General features: G+C 55.8%; 1 protein-coding gene across 1 annotated transcript in view; it reads right to left on the bottom strand.

The window, feature by feature from the left end:
• Positions 1–4275: 4275 nt before the first annotated feature.
• The window catches only part of BMP7 (bone morphogenetic protein 7), a 72086-nt gene continuing 59489 nt past the window's right edge, over positions 4276–16872 (bottom strand). Inside the window, exons 4-7 of the mRNA XM_090286596.1 lie at positions 11733–11930; positions 9277–9353; positions 7854–7964; positions 4276–4921 (exon numbers count right to left, since the gene is read on the bottom strand). Of these exons, the coding sequence (XP_090142722.1) occupies positions 4772–4921; positions 7854–7964; positions 9277–9353; positions 11733–11930 (536 nt within the window). The 3' untranslated portion in view covers positions 4276–4771. The remainder of the gene's footprint in view (positions 4922–7853; positions 7965–9276; positions 9354–11732; positions 11931–16872) is intronic.

The following is a 16872-nucleotide window of genomic DNA, read 5'->3' on the forward strand; positions in this document are numbered from 1 at the left end:
GGCGTGGTCCTGGCCCAGAGGAGCACCCAGCAGCATGTACTATATTTTGCAAAGATCCAGACCGGTCATGCCATCATCCTTCCCAGGTGCACATGGAAGAAAATAGCTGGGGTGACGAGTGACCTTATAAAGGATTTGGGGACTACAGGTAATGATTCCAGGTACATCATGGTCACAACTCAAATTGCTCAACTCATTTGGGAAGGTGGGGAGCTTCCTAGGGGAGGACCCTGTATTTGGCCGCGGTCATTATCACCGTCTCTTTGCCCGCTGTTTTCCACGTGTGTGTTCTTTCCAATGCGTCCTCTAACCCCAGCTGCGCGGCATGGCTCAGGTACCATGCAGGCAGAATTCGAGGTGACCCCCAAGGTGCAGGGATTTTTCACATGTGATTAAGGCCCCTAACCAATGACTTGGAGCTCACCAGAGGGAGATGATCCTGGGTGGGTCTGATCTAATCAGGTGACCCTTAAAAGAAGTGGAGATTGTCCTGCCGGCTTTGAAGAATAAAGGTGCCATGTTGTAAGAGAGCCACCTGGCAAGGATGCGCGAGTGTCCTCGAGAAGCTGACAGTGACAGCCAGCAAGGACATGGGGACCTCAGCCCTACATCTGCAAAGTATTGAATTTGGCCAACAGTCCCCATGGGCTTGAAAGAGGACCCGAGCTGCAGCTGACACATGGGTGTTAGCTCAGCTGCACCTTACCCAGCGTCTGACCCACGGAAGGTGCAGGACAATAAACGGGCCCTGGCTGGCATGACTCAGTGGACTGAGCGTCAGCTTGTGAGTTGAAAGTTCACCGGTTTGATTCCTAGTCGGGGCACATGCCTGGGTTGTGGGCCACATCCCCGACTGGAAGCATGTGAGAGGCAATTGATCCATGTTTCTGTCCCTCTCTTTCTCCCTCTCTGTTCTCTTTCTAAAAATAAATAAAATCTTTAAAAAAAAAGATAATAAATGGTTCTGATGATTTAAGCCACCAGTTTGTGGTGATGGTCACGCAGGCATAGAACACTAATACAGATAGCTAATTGCTAAAATTCACGTAGTAAGAGGCCCGGCCTGCTGATTTTTGACCGTGTGCAATGCCACCCAGAATAAAGACTATTGTTCCCAGTCTCCTCTGCATCTAGGTGTGGCCATAAGACTGTATTTTTGCTAATGAAAAGTGAGTGGATATTTCGTATCTACCCTTTGGGGAGGCTGCTCAAAGGGCACATACAGCCTGGAATAGATATGAGGACGGGTGCTCCAGCCGCTGTGTCGGACCATGAGGCGAAATGTGAGGATGGAAGCTGGGGATTGGGATAAGAGAACAGAAAGACGGGAAAGGACTAGGTCCCAAATGGCACAGTGAAGCTGTCCTCCTGATCTTGGAGGACTGACCTTCAGACTTCTTTTAAATGAGAGAGAAATAAACTTTTATTCTATTTATGCCCAAGCTTTGGGTTCGCATTTCAAATTCCAAGACCCCACAATTCGTAGCTGGGGATTTTGAGTCAATTCCTTCACCTCTTTGCGCCTTTTCAGCACAACCAGCGGGGGTGTCAGGCCAAGTGGTGGGAGCAGTGTTCCCTGACGCAGGTGCTCTATGAGCAGTGTTGGGAGAAGCAGCAAGGAAAAATGAGCTAAGGTGGAAATGAGCCAGAGATGGAAAGCAGGAGGGGGAGAGGGAAGGGCAAAAGCTGAGGCCACCTGTAGTGCTGAGGCCACTGTCACACCAGCCTATGGGAGCGGGACTGGGTGCTAAATGGGGAAAGTGAGCCGGAGACGAATGAGTCATCAGCAATTTTTAACACCGCAATTGACATTTGCACCTTTGTGAGAGAGGCAATAAGGAGTAGCGGAGACTGTGGCAACAATGGTGCTCTGGCTCCAACCAAGAGCTTCCACACAGGAAGGGGGCCCAACGTGGCCAGATCTGCCAATGTCTCAAGAGAAGCCAGAATTGGGGATTTTTTTTCCTTCACCCCAATCTTCTGATTTTCTAAAACATGTTGGCAATGAACTCACTTTTTAAAGAGATGTATAAACACCATGCAGGGCCGCATCTGGCCCTCTGGTCTCGAGCCTGGAAACAGAACAAAAGCAAATTGCGCATCGGGACAATGACAGGAGGGTTTGGAAATCACAGGGGCTGGAACTTGTTAAGAGCAGCCGCTTGTTTGAGGCACCAGGGAAGAGAGCACAGCCAGGCCAAGGAATGGCCGGGATCCTAACAACCATCAGGTGACCTTAGTGTGCACTTCAAAGCAAGAAGGAACCCAGAGGCTGTCCCACGCCGCATGGCCACTCTGTGCATGGTCAGGTAGGAGGCAGGCGGAGGGCCATCCGCAGCTGGAACCCGGAACCTGCCACCCACAGCCCCCGACCCACCGAAACAGTCTGTGCTGGACAATGTCGGCTCTGGGGCCTGTGCCGCTTTCAAGTGTTGGGTGTGCACTCCCCTCCCACCTTTTTTTTCTTCTTTCTTTCTTGTGCCTCTTTTTTATTGGGATGACTAAACCTTTCAACTATGTCCGCAGTAAACAGAGCTAATTTACCCCCCCCCCCCCCATCTCTCTGAAACAGCTGGGACAGCTGCACTAGAAGCAACCCAGGCAAGGACCTTTGCAGCCGGGCCCGCCAAGTTCACACGGGCTGCTGGGCCCCAGCTCCGCTCTCCTGCCCGGAGGCCCGCACAGCTGCACCAAATACAGACGCGTGCCCATCTCCCCGGGCCCTGGGGGCTAAACAGCTTGTGCCTGCTGGGGGCCAGGCAGCGAGTTCTCGGCAGACCAAGGGAACGCCAGGATCCAGAGCGGAGAGAGAAAAACAACACACACAGACATACACAGGCCCGAGAAGCAGAACCAAATGTCTCCTTTTATTGCAAAGTCAAAACCCTTTTTATTTTGTCTCTTTGTACAGAAGGTTTGCTGAGGATTGCTCTATGCAACAGCTGGAGGTACATTGGTCTGATCGTTAATAAATAGTCTTAAATAAGAACATAAGCAGGTTGGAGGGGAGTGAGGTCATCGTCCCAAACGAGTGACTGGAGGAGGGCCTACAAACAGCTTCTGAGGGACATAAATAATTTCTTTGTTTTGGAACAACTATTTACACATTTCAATGTACAAACACTAACCAGAGGCCATTTGGCGTAACTGGTGGGAAAACTTGCACCAAGCGGGAATCACAGGGAAATCCCCAGATCTGCCAACAGACAAAACAAAATATAACAAAGCAGTGACTCTCCCTTGTTGACCAGGCAGAGTGACGTCTGCAGCCCAAGCTACTGAAGAAGAAAAGAAAAAAAGAAAAAGAAAAAGAAAAAAAAAAAGAAAGTAAAGAACAAAGTTTCCCCAAAGTTTCCAGTGACCAACTGAATCAGGATGGAAGAACAGTTCCCACTACAGCAGGTTCCAGGGACCTTCTGAGTGACCCCGGTCTTTGTTCACAGAGAGCCCTGTGTACCCCATGCCGTGTGCTGGCGCCGGAGGCAGAGTGGGGTGCACACTCTTTAGGGGACCTACTGGCCAAGGTGAGGAAGGCTCTTGCCAAGAGCCACGTCAGAAATGGCACCTTTAAATCAGGACACTAGATTAGGACGTCACTGCCAAAGGCTTCTAGATCCTTCCATTGGAGATTCGCACCCGGCACGCCCGGCACCCAGCATCCCTTCTGCTACGCTTCCAGGAGCCGCCTGCCTGCAGACCCCACAGTAGGGGTCTCCCAATGAAAAGAGGGGACCTCAGAAGCCCAATATGAACCCTGACTTCAGAACATGGTTATCAATGAACAACGGGTGAGCCCACTTGAGGGGTGGATGACAGCCCTATCAAGAGCCAGGTTTCCCTGGTGCGTCCTTAAACAGCCAGGGTTCAGGGTCAAGTTGCAGGTTTCGTCTAATGCTGTCGTCCCCCACACTGCCCTTCACACTGACGTCCTGGCTCAGAGGGGGGCTGGAGACCCACTTGCAAACACCTGCTGGGGCTCCAGTGCCTGTCTTAATTTCTGCCATCACACGCCCAGCCAAATGACAAAGTGTTTTCCTTCAAGGTCAGCACACCTCTTCCTCTGAGAAGAAATTTGCCCTTGCCCTTCCTGGCCAATTCTCAGATGTGGGCAAGTCCATGTAAACCCGGGGTCTCTGGAAACCTCAGACGAAACCCAAATGGAATGAAGAGGGGGCCATCCCTCCCTCCACCAGCCACAGCTTCTGTTTATGAAATCAGAGCAAACCAAGAGAGGGGAATAAACTGCTTAGGAAAATATATCTGTAGCATCCTAACCACTTTCATTCATTCGTTTTATTGGGACATTTATTACAGGAACTTCCACGTCAGCGTTCCTTCAGCACACACACACGCGCGTTCCCACCCCTTGCCACACCCCCTTCTCCGCTGCTGGGTGGCCTGGCCGAAAGACACCCCTGAGTACCCTGGGGACAAGTCAGTGCACGGTCGAGACGTCACAGCCCGTGACCGTGACCGTGACCGCGGCCGGGCAGTTTCTCTTGATATATTTTTCTTCCTGTTGGGTTTTGCCTGCAGCAGCGTGTAGAATCTTGTCCACAGAATGACAACGGAACACTGATCAAAAGCCATTTGCCTCTCCAAGTCCTTAATGCTCCTACACCGTCCAAGCTGGGGCGGGGGCGGGAAGGTCTCGCAAAGGGCGGTCGGTCTGCCGGCTCCTTGCCCAGGTGGGCGGCCGGGCACGTGGGGCAGTGAGGTGTAGGAGCCAGGAAAATGGGCCCCCACCGTCAGGGTCTGACTTCCGGAGGGGCTAGTGGCAACCGCAGGCCCGGACGACCATGTTTCTGTATTTCTTCAGGATGACGTTGGAGCTGTCGTCGAAGTACAGGACGGAGATGGCGTTGAGCTGGGTCGGGGCGCAGCACGGCTTGGGCACCGTTTCGGGGTTGATGAAGTGGACCTGGAACACACCAGAACATGGGCCGCGGTGAGACACGGTCCGGCACTTCTCGCCGGCCCCGAGGTCTGCAGGGGACACGCGCTGCCTGGGCAAACTGACTGAGGGGCCACTCGCCCGGCACGCCCTGTTCTAAGCACGTGACGTGTACCCACTTGGCGCTGCGAAGATCGCTGTGTCACAGGGGAGGGGACCACGGACAGGCCTGCACAACACACAGCCGGGAAGTCAGAGGCCGGGCCAGACACCCGGGGTGCGCGGGGCTCTCCCAGGCACTGTGGGATACTCAGCAGCACCCCTGGGCTCTGAAGTCGGGACCGCCCCACCTGAGCCCCCAATCACGACACCCACAAGTGTTGCTAAACGCCAAGTATCCCCAAGGGACACAACCGGCCCCCGTTGAGAACCACTGGGCTGGGCCAGGGTCGGCCGCACAGCCTGGTTTTACGAATAGTTTTATTGGCAGCCGGCCACGCCCACTCATAGGGTGCGTTTTCATTTCGAGGGCAGAGCTGAGCCCTTCTGACTTATGACTCTCGAAGTCAAAAATATTTACTCTCCGGCCCTTTTCAGAAAACGTGTGCTGTTCCTGTTCAAGAAAAAATACAATGCAAGTCACACGTGTAACTTTAAAAGTTCTCGCAGCCACATTTAAAAAGGTGGGGAAGAAACAGGTAAGATGAACTTAAGTGCTATATTGAATCTAGCTCAGTGTTTCAAAAATACTATTATTTCAACACATACTTCGTATAAAAGAAGTCATTAATGAGATGTTTTCCTTCTTTGGTACTCAGTCTTTGAGACCATAGGGTCACTCGGTCAGGGCACAGGCCAAGTGCTCAGGAGCCACCGTGTTGATGACGCAGGTCTAGGCCCCACTGGACTATTTTGCCTCTTGAACAATAGAAATAAGAGGAAAGGAACTTGGGCAAACACTTGGGAGCCATCAACAAGAAAGCAGAACACCCAGAGGTAGGAATAAAGGAAGGAGCTCAGATTTACTGCTCCTTCTGACTCCTGGGCTTCTGTGTGCCTTACAGAGGACGAGGGTCCGGGGCCAACAAAGTCAGATGCCTACAGGGGCCACAGGAGGGTCACGGATGAGTGAATGAGGCCAGGAGTGGGCAATAGGGAATAGTGAGGACTGGGTCAAACTAAAGGTCTCTCTTCTTCGGCCACAACCTGACCGCAGCCACCAAAGCCAGTGCGATCAGATGCGTCCACTGTCCGAGACAGGCGAGGTTTAGTTGTTTTGTTTTTAGGTGAAATTGCCAGGTTTCCTAAATACACCCTGTGTGCCCAGTGAAAGGCCTCTGCTCTCTGGCCTCTGGTCTGTGACCTCCAACACAGGCCAGCACACTTTCTAAATGTGTTACTAGGGACAATTACAAAGCCTAAAACTGAAACCTTCCCCCATCTTTTTCACCTGGGGATAATTTTAAAGCCAATCCCAGATGTCCGCTCGTTTTGTTTACATGTTGCTAGGACTCCCTAGAAGAAAAGGAGTCACCCCCTTTGAAAACATGACCCCCATTGCAGAATAATCAGAGGGTTCAGTCTGATCCTCGGGGTCTCTGGTGAAACATGGACTGAGGGGGTGCTCACAGGCCCAGGGAGGCAGGGTCGGAGTATAAAGGGCTGCCTGTCCCTGGCAGCCTGGGAGACACTCCCATCGCCTCCCAGGGTCCTCAGGGCAGGACTTCGGTGGGACAGAGGAGCCGGTCCAGCCACAGAGCAGGCTGGACAACTATTCATTTCTAGTGCAGGGACTTTCAAGCTTAAATAGGCTTCGGAGTTTGTTGGGGAGGGACTGCCTGGAAAACAATGTGAAAAATAGAGGCTATCCCTCTACGGGTGGAGCCTGGTCCACATGAAGGGCCTAGGGGGGCTTTTCCTCCACAATGGAACACATGGGTCAGGGACAAGGGAAGAGGGATGGCCCTGGGTAGTGAGCTGTCTGTCCTCAGAAGCATTCAAGGCAGACAGGATCGCCAGTGATCAGCAAAGGCCCAGACAATGTTCAGGGCAGGGAGCCAGATAACCAAGGTCCTTGGACCCCAGAGAACCAAGTCCCTAATTCTGATTGCTATGGTGGCTGGCAGGGCAGTAGAAGTCACATCTAATTCTTGTCATCAATGCAGGGCACCGTGTTAAGAGCTGTAATCTCATTATCACACCGAGTCCTCCAACGACCCCATGAAGTTCAACCTGAGCAGCCCCGTGCCCCGCCCCCATCTCTTTATCCTGATCTCCTCCTGGCCATCTTCCTGTCCCTTCCTCCCTCTCTGGTTTCCTCATTTGTTTACCGATGTTTCCTCCCTTGGAAGACGAGGCTCTGAGGAAGGGACCACGTCCGCACTGGTCTGCACTGGCCTCTGTGCTGTGCCCAGCCCCCAGGCAGGGCTCTATAGACAGGAGACCCTCAACAAGCACCATGAACACCCTCAAACAACTGAACTTTGAAGTTCAAGGCTAGGAGGCAGACACATGAGCTGGGGGTGGGGGCGGGGGGACAAGCTCTCAAGCCGCTGACCCGGGGGAAGACCAGACACTGTGGGGCAAGGACAGGCCTACAGACATGGAGCAGACAGGCTGACAGACAAGCACAACAGCCCCCAGACAGGCAGGGCCAGGGCCACGCGGCCACTTCTCCATCGGCACAGTGACGGTTGCCCATGATAACTTCAGAGACCCATGAAACTATTCTCTTTTAAAATTAGGAGAAATAAACAAACTTTGGGGACTTCAGGGTGGAAGATCAAACACATCTTTATGTCAACACCGTAGTAAAATATAAGTTTTAACCTTTTTTTAATAGAGAAAAGGGCCCTTGAAAGTCCCAACGTGGCCCTGGGCAGAGGTCTACTCTGGCCCCAGCGTGGAGGAGCCTCGGCGTGATCTAGCGGCCCCGCTGGCCCCAGCGGGCCCCACTCACCAGCGTCTGCACGATGGCGTGGTTGGTGGCGTTCATGTAGGAGTTCAGAGGGAAGGCACACTCCCCCTCACAGTAGTAGGCAGCGTAGCCCTCGGGCGCGATGATCCAGTCCTGCGGGGAGAGGCGTGAGGGGAGTGTGAGCCTCCAGGCCCCACCCTACAGATCAAAACCCTCCTGTGGGCCAGACTCTGGGGCCTCCAAGGGCAGAGAGAGCCTCCTGAGCGGGCAGTGGGCCCTGCAGAGGCAGGAGAGGTGGGTGGTCCCCATAGAATACAAAATGAAGAAGAGACCACCGCGGGGTAGGGGCTGAGCCAGGGACGGACACTGGTTTTAAAGGGAGGTGACACAGAGAGGGGCGGCCAGGGTGGCCCAAGTTCACCTCTTCTGGGTGGTAACAACTTGTGTGAACACAACCGCCCTGCCTCAGTTGGCCTGCCTGGGAGGGGGACTAATAAGCCATCACGGGGAGAGTGAGGTAGAGAATCCAGCACGGTGCCCAGCACCCATGTGCTGCTTGAGGAAGGACGCACGCGGCCATGCTTTCTTTAGGGTTGGGTTTGTGCAGAAAGATTGTCCTAGCCATAAATACACCCCCCACAGACTCAAGTCCGTGGGCTCTTCCAGCCGAGGAACCTGGAGTTTGGGGCCCCGTCTCAGCGCAGCACTCAAGCGTGAACTGGCTGCCCTTAGCGTGAGGACAGAATCGAGGAGGGCCCACGCTGGCTGTGCGCACAAGAGCCCTGGGAGTGTACTGGGGCATGATCCCCAGGGCAGAACCGGGGCTCTCCCGTTTGACCTGGCGACCTTGTCATGATGCCCTGCCCAGGACATGTGAGCTCCGTGCAGGCAGGCCCATTGCAACGCTCACGGCTGCCCCCCTCCCCCGCCCCCCAGTCCTGGAAGAGGACCCAGCAGGTCAAAGGGGCTCATAGTTGTTAGACTGTATGACCCTCACCCCTCTCCGCCTGCCCTCCACCCCACTCCATCCAAGTGGTTCCAGAAGGGCAGCCACGTCCCTGTGCCACGATCCGACCCCCGAAACAGCGCATTGGTTCAGTGAGCGCCGGGCCCAAGCTGAGCCAATCAGTCCCTTCCCTGGGGATCTGATCACGGAGGAGGAGGGGCAGATGGGCTGGGGGCTGGGTTCTAGCACACGTCGGAGAGGGGCAGCCAGTGCAGGATAGAAACAGGGTTCACATGCAGAATGGGGCTCAGCAGCTGAGGTGTTTGGGTTCCTGGTTCTGGCTTGAGTCTTAGCCACATTTATGCTCTTGGGTGTCACGAGGACCCCATACTCTTACCCTAATCCACTCCCCTGGTTAGGATACTTGATACCGGAGTCTTAATTGATGCAGGTGGAAGGGAAACAGGACTCCCCGTACATATGGGGCGCAGCCCACAGCCTTGGAGAAGCACCCATTACCTGCCAACCCAGGTCACGGAAGCTGACGTAGAGTTCATGCTTCTTGCAGGCCTGCCTCTGGTCAGCGCTGCTGTTCTCTGCATGGAGGAGCAGATGGCAGAGAGGGTCAGGAAGCACACGCACACGTTAGTCCCCTCAGCCTACGGCAGTGCTGTGAGCCCAGCCGAGCCGGTGGCTGCAGGGTGACCTTTCAGACATAAACACCTTCCACTGTATTTCCACGGCCCCCGCCAACAGTCCTGCAGGGAGGGGCCGAGGCCCCCACCGCTCCCCCACAGCCTCAGCTCGCGGAGGCCTCTGGACCCCTCTGTGGACACTGGTTTCTTTTATACACAAGGTGGTTTAGAAGCTGACATCCGCCGGGATTCCATAAGGGAGTCAAAGCCCATCCACATCCTACGCTGGGCACAGGGGGCTGCCCGGAGGGGTCTGCTGTCAACTGGCCTCACCGCGGGAGGCCAGCCCGCTGCACGATGCCCGCCCCTCTGGAGGGGGCAAGATGGGGGGCAGACAGGGCTTGGGACAAAGCCCTCATCCCCACTACAAGCAAGAGTCAACCAGGGGGCACAAAGTCCAATCCCACGGACCTTCCAGGAAAACACAGCACCGAGGTTTCTGAGCAGTGAAACTGATGCCCCGGGGCTTTCCAGAAGGAAGTCAGGTCTGCAGGCGTTGGGGGTGGGGACTGAGCATTTGTAAACATGTCGAAACCTCTGTCTCTGTCTCTCAGGTACACCCCCTGCCCCAGCCGCCTCTCCACGACTGTCTCTGCTCTGCTGGGCCGTGGCTTTGGACATCAAGCCAAACATCAGGGCGTTGCTTTAAGCCAGGGAGCTGCCTGCCCCTGCCTCTGCTCCCGGCAGACATCGCCAATCAATCCTGGCACGTCCTGCTCACCGAACCCTCACCCAGCGCCAGCTCCTTCTTTATGGGGTGCCAGCACCAAGCAGCTGGCGACGTGGGAGCATAAAGGGAAGAGAAGGGGTGCTCCAGAAGCAGGCCCCAGCCCCCTGCACCCCCAGTCCCGTCCGCAGGCGAGTGGAGGCAGGGCTGCTGTCTCCTCCGCCTCTGGGAGCCCCCGCCTGAGCGGCCAACGAGTTACTATGGCTGCTGGGGCGCAGCTCCCATCCCCGAGGGTCATCCGGTGAAAATGGCTAATTACCGGGGAGCTGGGCCCAAGCGTGGGCGGGAGGCAGCAAACCCGGGCTCTGGGCCCCAAATCACAGCGTGTGAGGGGCCCTGCAAGGCCTCGGGGTGGGGGGCCTGCAGGAACGCGCTCCCCGGCGGGCGGCAGGCTGGGGCGCGTCTCCTTCCAGCGCACAAAGGGCTGCCATGCGAGGAGCCCCTGTGTGTGGCCCTCCAGCAGGACGCCCGGCCTGCCACGCAGTAAAGCACTTCACACAGGCATGTGCATGCATGCATGTGCGTGCGCACACACACACACACACACACACACACGCACATGCACACCTGCCTGTGGGGAGGCCCTGGCCTCCGTATTTCTTTTCTTATCAAACTTCCAGGCAGGGTTTAGCTGGACGTCGAATAGGGCCAGGAAGCAGAAGTCCACAGGAAGGAGGCAGGTTCTAGGCAAGGAAGAACAGCTGCCGCGGGAGGTAGTGAGGGGCTCGGCCTGCGGGTTATGTAAGTGGAGGCTTGCCGGGGGTTTGGGGAGGACGGGGTGGGGAAGCTGGGTGTTGAATTCTAAGTGTCTGAGGAACCCCTGACAGAACTCCAAGACGCGGAGTCTTTGCTGGGGTGGAATCTGCCAGCGCTGCCCGCCTGGGTGGCAAGTGGAGCCAAGAAGCCCACTCCCAAAACCTTCACCAACCACGGCAACCGGTCTTTCCCTCTCTCTCAAAAAGGAAAATGAACAGAAAGCTCAAAATTGGCTACGGGAGGCGAAACAAGCTGCCGACCACATGAGGCAGATTTCGGGGTGCAGGCTGCCTGGGGCCCTTCCCTGCCTCGAGACCAACCCAAAGCACTGAACGGCAGACTCCGGCTGGAAAAACCCCTGTTTAACAAGTGTTCCAGTTTTCCGGACGTTACCAATATTTTTCCCTTTAAGAAATAAGATTAAAGATACAGCAAAGCCCCCCACTTTCCCTCTGCCCACTCCGCAGGCCGCAGCCGCCTCCCCGGGGAGTCGGTGTGGCGTCTTCCCCCCGGGTTCCCACAGTTCCCGTTCACTGGCCTGTCGCCACAGGCTCGTCTGTTCAGAAACTGGCGAGGCTGACGTCATTGCGCACGTGTTTTGGTACCTGCGTTTCTCAGAGGATGTAGGACCAGCGCCCAGGTCAGGGGTGGGCACTGCGCAGCAGGGGGCTTTGTGGACCCTGCCTCCGGCTGCTTTGGTTTCTGAACCATCCGTGCAGTGCGATTTCCCGTCGCTCCCCGCTGGGCCCCCCTGAGCCCCCGGGCTCTGGGCTTGGACCCTCCCGCCCCGGGTGTACCTGCCACATTGGCCATCCGCAGGGCTTCCTGGTTCTTGGGCGTCTTGGAGCGGTTCTGGCCGCGCTGCCGGCTCCCCGTGGAGCGGGTGCTGCGAAGGTGGACCTCGGTGGCCTTGAAGAAGGCCACCATGAAGGGCTGCTTGTTCTGGGGCCCGTGCCGCCCAATCAGGCCTGCCAACTTGGGGTTGATGCTCTGCCCTAGACCGGAAGCAGCCAGGTGCGTACAAGACACGGTTAGCGGGGGGTGGGGGGATCATTCGCACCTCGCAGTCCACTCACGCGCTTGCTGCCCGTCCGCCCAGCCCCGGCTCTATGCCCGGTTCTGTTAGCAGCTGATAACACCGTGGGAACCACACAGAGAAAGCTCCCTGCGCCCTGGGCGGGCTGGCAGGAAACTCGGGCCTCAGGTAGCTCACGGCAGAACGAAGCCGGGGAGCTTGAGGAGCTGGGCTGAGGTCTGCAGGAGGTCTCGGGCCAGGGACAGTTCTGCTCACATGTCCTTGTGCGAAGCAGGTCACGCGATCTACCCACTGCCAAGAGGTGGGGGCGATCCTTGGCCGGGCCAGGGCAGGCGGGAACAGCTGCCTGCAGCCCCCTGACTACCACCATCCGCGCAGAAGGGCAGACCGAGCAGAGGACTCGGTAACCGGGAGGCGGGAGCCACGGGGCTGTCTGGGGAGCGGGCATTCCAGGCAGAGCGCACAGCAAACGCAAATGCCCGGAGGTGGGAGCCCGGTGGGCGTGTTCGGGGAGACGGGTCCCTCGCTGGAGCAGGGGGGCCGAAGGAGGCGCATAGAGATAAGTGGGGGGGGGGAACGTTAAGACCTCAGCAATCACTCTGCCTTCCTCTGTTTACTGGGTTGAATAGTGTCCCCCTAAATTCATGTCCTCCAGGACCTCAGGAAGTGACCTTATTTGGAAACAGTATCTATGCAGGTGAAATCAGTTAAGATTAATTAATACTGGATTAGGAAGGGCCCTAATCCAAGGACTGGTATCCTTAAAAGAAGGCCATGTGAAGACAGACAGAGACAGACAGACACACACACACATACACACGCACGCACACACACATGAAAGACAGCCAAGGAACACTGAGCCACCAGGAGCTGAGACAGGCAAGGCAGGACCCTTCCCTGGAGCCTTTGGAAGGAGCACAGCCTGAAGACACCTTGACTTTGGACTTCATCTTCCAGGTGGTGAGAGAATAAGGCTCCGTTGTTCTAAGCCCCCGTGGTTTGTGGTCTTTTGTTACTGCAGCCCCAGGACACTCATACAATCTGCATGAAGTGGAAACTATGCAGGTCTGAGAGCTGAGGAGTGGGCAGCTTGAGGTGTTTGCAGAAGGCCGCCTCAGCTGCCCCGGAGACTGCCCTGTAGGGTCAAGAACGGGAGCCGGGGGCCAGGCTGCGGCGGTCCTGGGTGGTGGGGGATGGGGAGCCAGAAATGGGCAGTTCTTCAGTAGTTCATCTTTAAATCCATCTTTAGAATGCATTTTTAAAGTCTTGTTTTGAAAGAATTACTGACTCACAGGAAGTTGCAAAAAAAAAAAAAAAGGCCTTCAGGGAGGTCCCATGTACCTTTTACCCAGTGACCGTGTAAGCAGAGTCGTACCCACAACCTGGGAAACGACCCATCCTAGATCTGGTCTGAGGGGAAAACTGAGGGAACTGGCTGAGGGATTGAAAGCAAGAGGCTACATGTGGCTTCTGAGCTCTGGGCCTGAGCCCCTGGAGCAAGGACGGGCCCTCTACGAGGTGGGGGAACCAAGGCAGGGGTGGGGAGCGGGGTGGGGGGACGACCAGCCCAGAGGAGGGGTGCAAGGTGTCAGCGGAACAGCGCAGCCTGGGTTTGGCTCCGTGGCCACGGGGAGACACAGGCTTGGAACCAAGACCCGCTCTGGCCCGGTTACCAGCCTTCCTGGGCTCAGGCCCTGCCTCCGCCACTTAACGCACAGCCATGGAGACCGGATGCGCTCCCTGGGCAGAGCGCAAGGCCAGGCGCCCGTCTCCACCACAGAGAGGTCAGGGCCTGTGCCCAGTGAGGAAGGAGGACCCCGACGAAGGACCGAGGGGAGCAAGCGGATGGAGATATTGTGTCCTGCGCTCTGCCGATGGATCGGGTGTGATGGGAGAACGGGCAGCCTATCGGCTTTGCCAGCAATGAGGCCACTGGCCAAGATGCACATAATGTCATCTGCAGTGGTGAGAACGTTCCAAAGAAAGAGGAAGCAAGACACAGGACAAAGGACATCTGTCCTCGGAGGCAGGACAGCCCACGCCTGCACAGCCAGGTGGGCAGCAAGGAGCACCACCTGCAGCAGGTGAGGCTGCATAACCACGACAGCCAGGACTCCTCCCTATTAGGCGAGAGGGTTCAGGGGCCGGCAGCATCAGGGCTCCCAGAGCCCTGGGCCGTCCACCTCTGGAATGAACTCCACCTGGAACCCCGAGACGGGTGGAAGTCAGGAAACCTGGCCTCCCAAGGACCAGACCAGCACCAGGGGTTCGCTTTGTTATTTTTTTAACGCCGAGTGTTTCAAAGACCAAGCTCCCCCATCCACCACTGTTTCCCCCCAAATTAACCCCTTTAACGTCTGCTCTCCTGCATTCTTGAGCGGGGTTTCCCTGAGTTCACCCCTCTATAATTGGAGCGGTTCTGTAAAAAGAACCATAAAGCGGAGCCCCAAGGATTTGCATTCCCCCCTGGAAGGCTTTTAAGGGCAAAATAAAAATGCCTTGCCTGAGATGGTGACGCTGCTCTGGATGCAGTGACCCCACGCTCTCGGTGGGAAGCGGGGGCTGGGGTGGCGGAGGGTGGGGCTGGCTCGCTCGGGCATTGTCAGGACAGCCAGGGCCCGGGCCCACAACCTGAGCGGGGGAACTGGTGGAGCAGAAAGTGGAGGGTCTTCAGGGTCGCTGCACCCACGCCTGCCACCAACCAGCCTGCGCGGGCCACACGGGTAGAAGCTGCACGCTGGGCCCAGAGACGGTCACTCAACAGAGGATGGAAGACGCAGCGGACTTTTCCAGCCGGCAAGTGGCGTCTGGGCTGTTCAGGGGCTGCAGGGGTGTTGTAGGTGAGCAGAAGCAGCATCCCTGGTGGTCCCCAAAACGTATCCGTGTCCTCTGGGAGGCAAAACGTCCCAGGTGGAAAGCCAGGGCTTTCCTATGCCCTCCCCAAAGTAAGCCAGGCTAGAGGGCCACGCACAGATGAGTCACTGCATCAAGCCCTTCACTGCAAAACCCGAGGGACAGACGCGGGATGCTATTCACACAAGATACGCATGCATCTCTTTACAAGAATTCCGGGCGCATGGTCGGGGCCAGCATTGCTCCGTGTCCTGTGGTCGCCCAGGGAGCAAGACACGCCCAGGCCCTCACGGAGCCCACAGAAGGAAGGGCCCTCCGATCAGCCCCGGACGGAGCGGCCAAGCACGGTACGGTGTGATTTACCAGTGGGAGGAAAGGAATTTAAAGCCCATGCGCACGTCTGTGGGTATGTTCACCCATAAAGTTCATTTTTAGTTTAATATCCCCCAAAGGGTCAGGAAAGCTTATACTGGGGGAGAGGACATGGGGGTTGGCTAGGAGAGGAATTCCTTCTCATTTTATATTACACATATAGGTTTTACTTAGCACGTGCAAGTGTCCATTTGGATTATTTGTATCAAGTGTCCAGGGCAGCCCAGACCGGTGTGGCTCCATTGGTTGGGGGTCATCGATCAAAGACCAAGGTCACTAGTTGGATTTCTGGTCAGGGCACACCCCTGGGCTGTGGTTTGGTCCCCGCTCTCAGGGCACGTATGAGAGGCAACCGGTCAGTGTTTCTCTCTTGCACTGAAGTTTCTCTCTCTCTTTCTCCCTCCCTTCTCCTCTCTCTAAAAATAAATACAATATTTGAAAATAAATGTCCAGGGCAAGTCACATTGAGGAGGGAGCCAGGCCCAGCTAGATGGAGGTGGCAGGATTAATTGGAGGGGGGGGGGAAATATATATATATATATATATATATATATATATATATATATATATATATATATATATATCACACACGCACACACACTATTTTAACATAGGTCTGTGTCTTTAGTGAGGTTGAAAAATATTTATATTATAGCCAAGGGGTCATAGATTTAAAAAAAAAAATACCCTGAAGATTTTTCCAAGAATAGGGTTCTCCAATTTTGCAAATAGAAATACAGGGCACCCTGTTAAATTTGAATTTCAGATAAATGAATGATGGCTGCCATATGTGGGACATCCTTCATTAAGCAATTACCTGTTGTTTACCTGAAATTCACGTTTCACCTGGCATCCCACAGGTAAGCTAGGATGGAGAGGTCTACCAGATTGAGGATTCCGGCCGGTGCCCCGCAGACAGCAGCCCACGGAGGTGGGGGGGGGGGTGCTGGCCACTGGACAGGCAGATAAGGGGGCCCAGGCAGCGCTCATGGCTTGCCTCTCTCTGGTGTGTTTGGTTATTCTGGCTTTTCCCCTTTTTAAACATTTAGTTTTTAAATTAACATAGTATAAAATTGACTTTTTGTACACAGACCTGCCGACTGTATTTAACACGGGTGGACCCATGCGATCCCCTCTTCTATCAGGAGGTAGAGCAGCCCCGGCACCCCCCACAGAACCCCCTCCTCCTGCTGTTCCTCTCTGTGCGTCAAGCCCGTGTCATCCTGCTCCCCAGGGGACAGGTGGCACTGTCCAGAGACATTTCCGGTTGTCACAGCCTGGGGAAGGTGCCCCTGGCACCCAGCGGGCGGAGGCTGGGGATGCTGCTGGCCGTCCTACAGTGCACAGGACCGTCACCACGACAGAGAACAGTCCCGTCCGAAGGGGCAGCAGTGCTGAGGGGACAACCTCTGCTAGTCAGCCCGCTCCAGCCTCTGGCTACTGCTGACCTGGTCTCATCCCTGTAGCTCTGCATTTTCCCGGCATTTTGTACACATGGACTTCCAGGCTTTTGCGTGGGCTTGTTTTAATCTGCCGTCCTCGGTGGTAGAGTCACCCAGGGCCGCAGGCTTCAGCGGTTTGTCCCTTTTGTTCGCAGACCGTTGATCCGTTCACCTGGGGAAGGACATCGGTGGCGAGCTCCAGGGATATCATGAGAAACACCCAGGACAGGACTT

The sequence above is a fragment of the Furipterus horrens genome, unplaced genomic scaffold, assembly GCF_987537825.1.
Source record: "Furipterus horrens unplaced genomic scaffold, mFurHor1.1.pri manual_scaffold_8, whole genome shotgun sequence".
NCBI lineage: Eukaryota > Metazoa > Chordata > Mammalia > Chiroptera > Furipteridae > Furipterus > Furipterus horrens.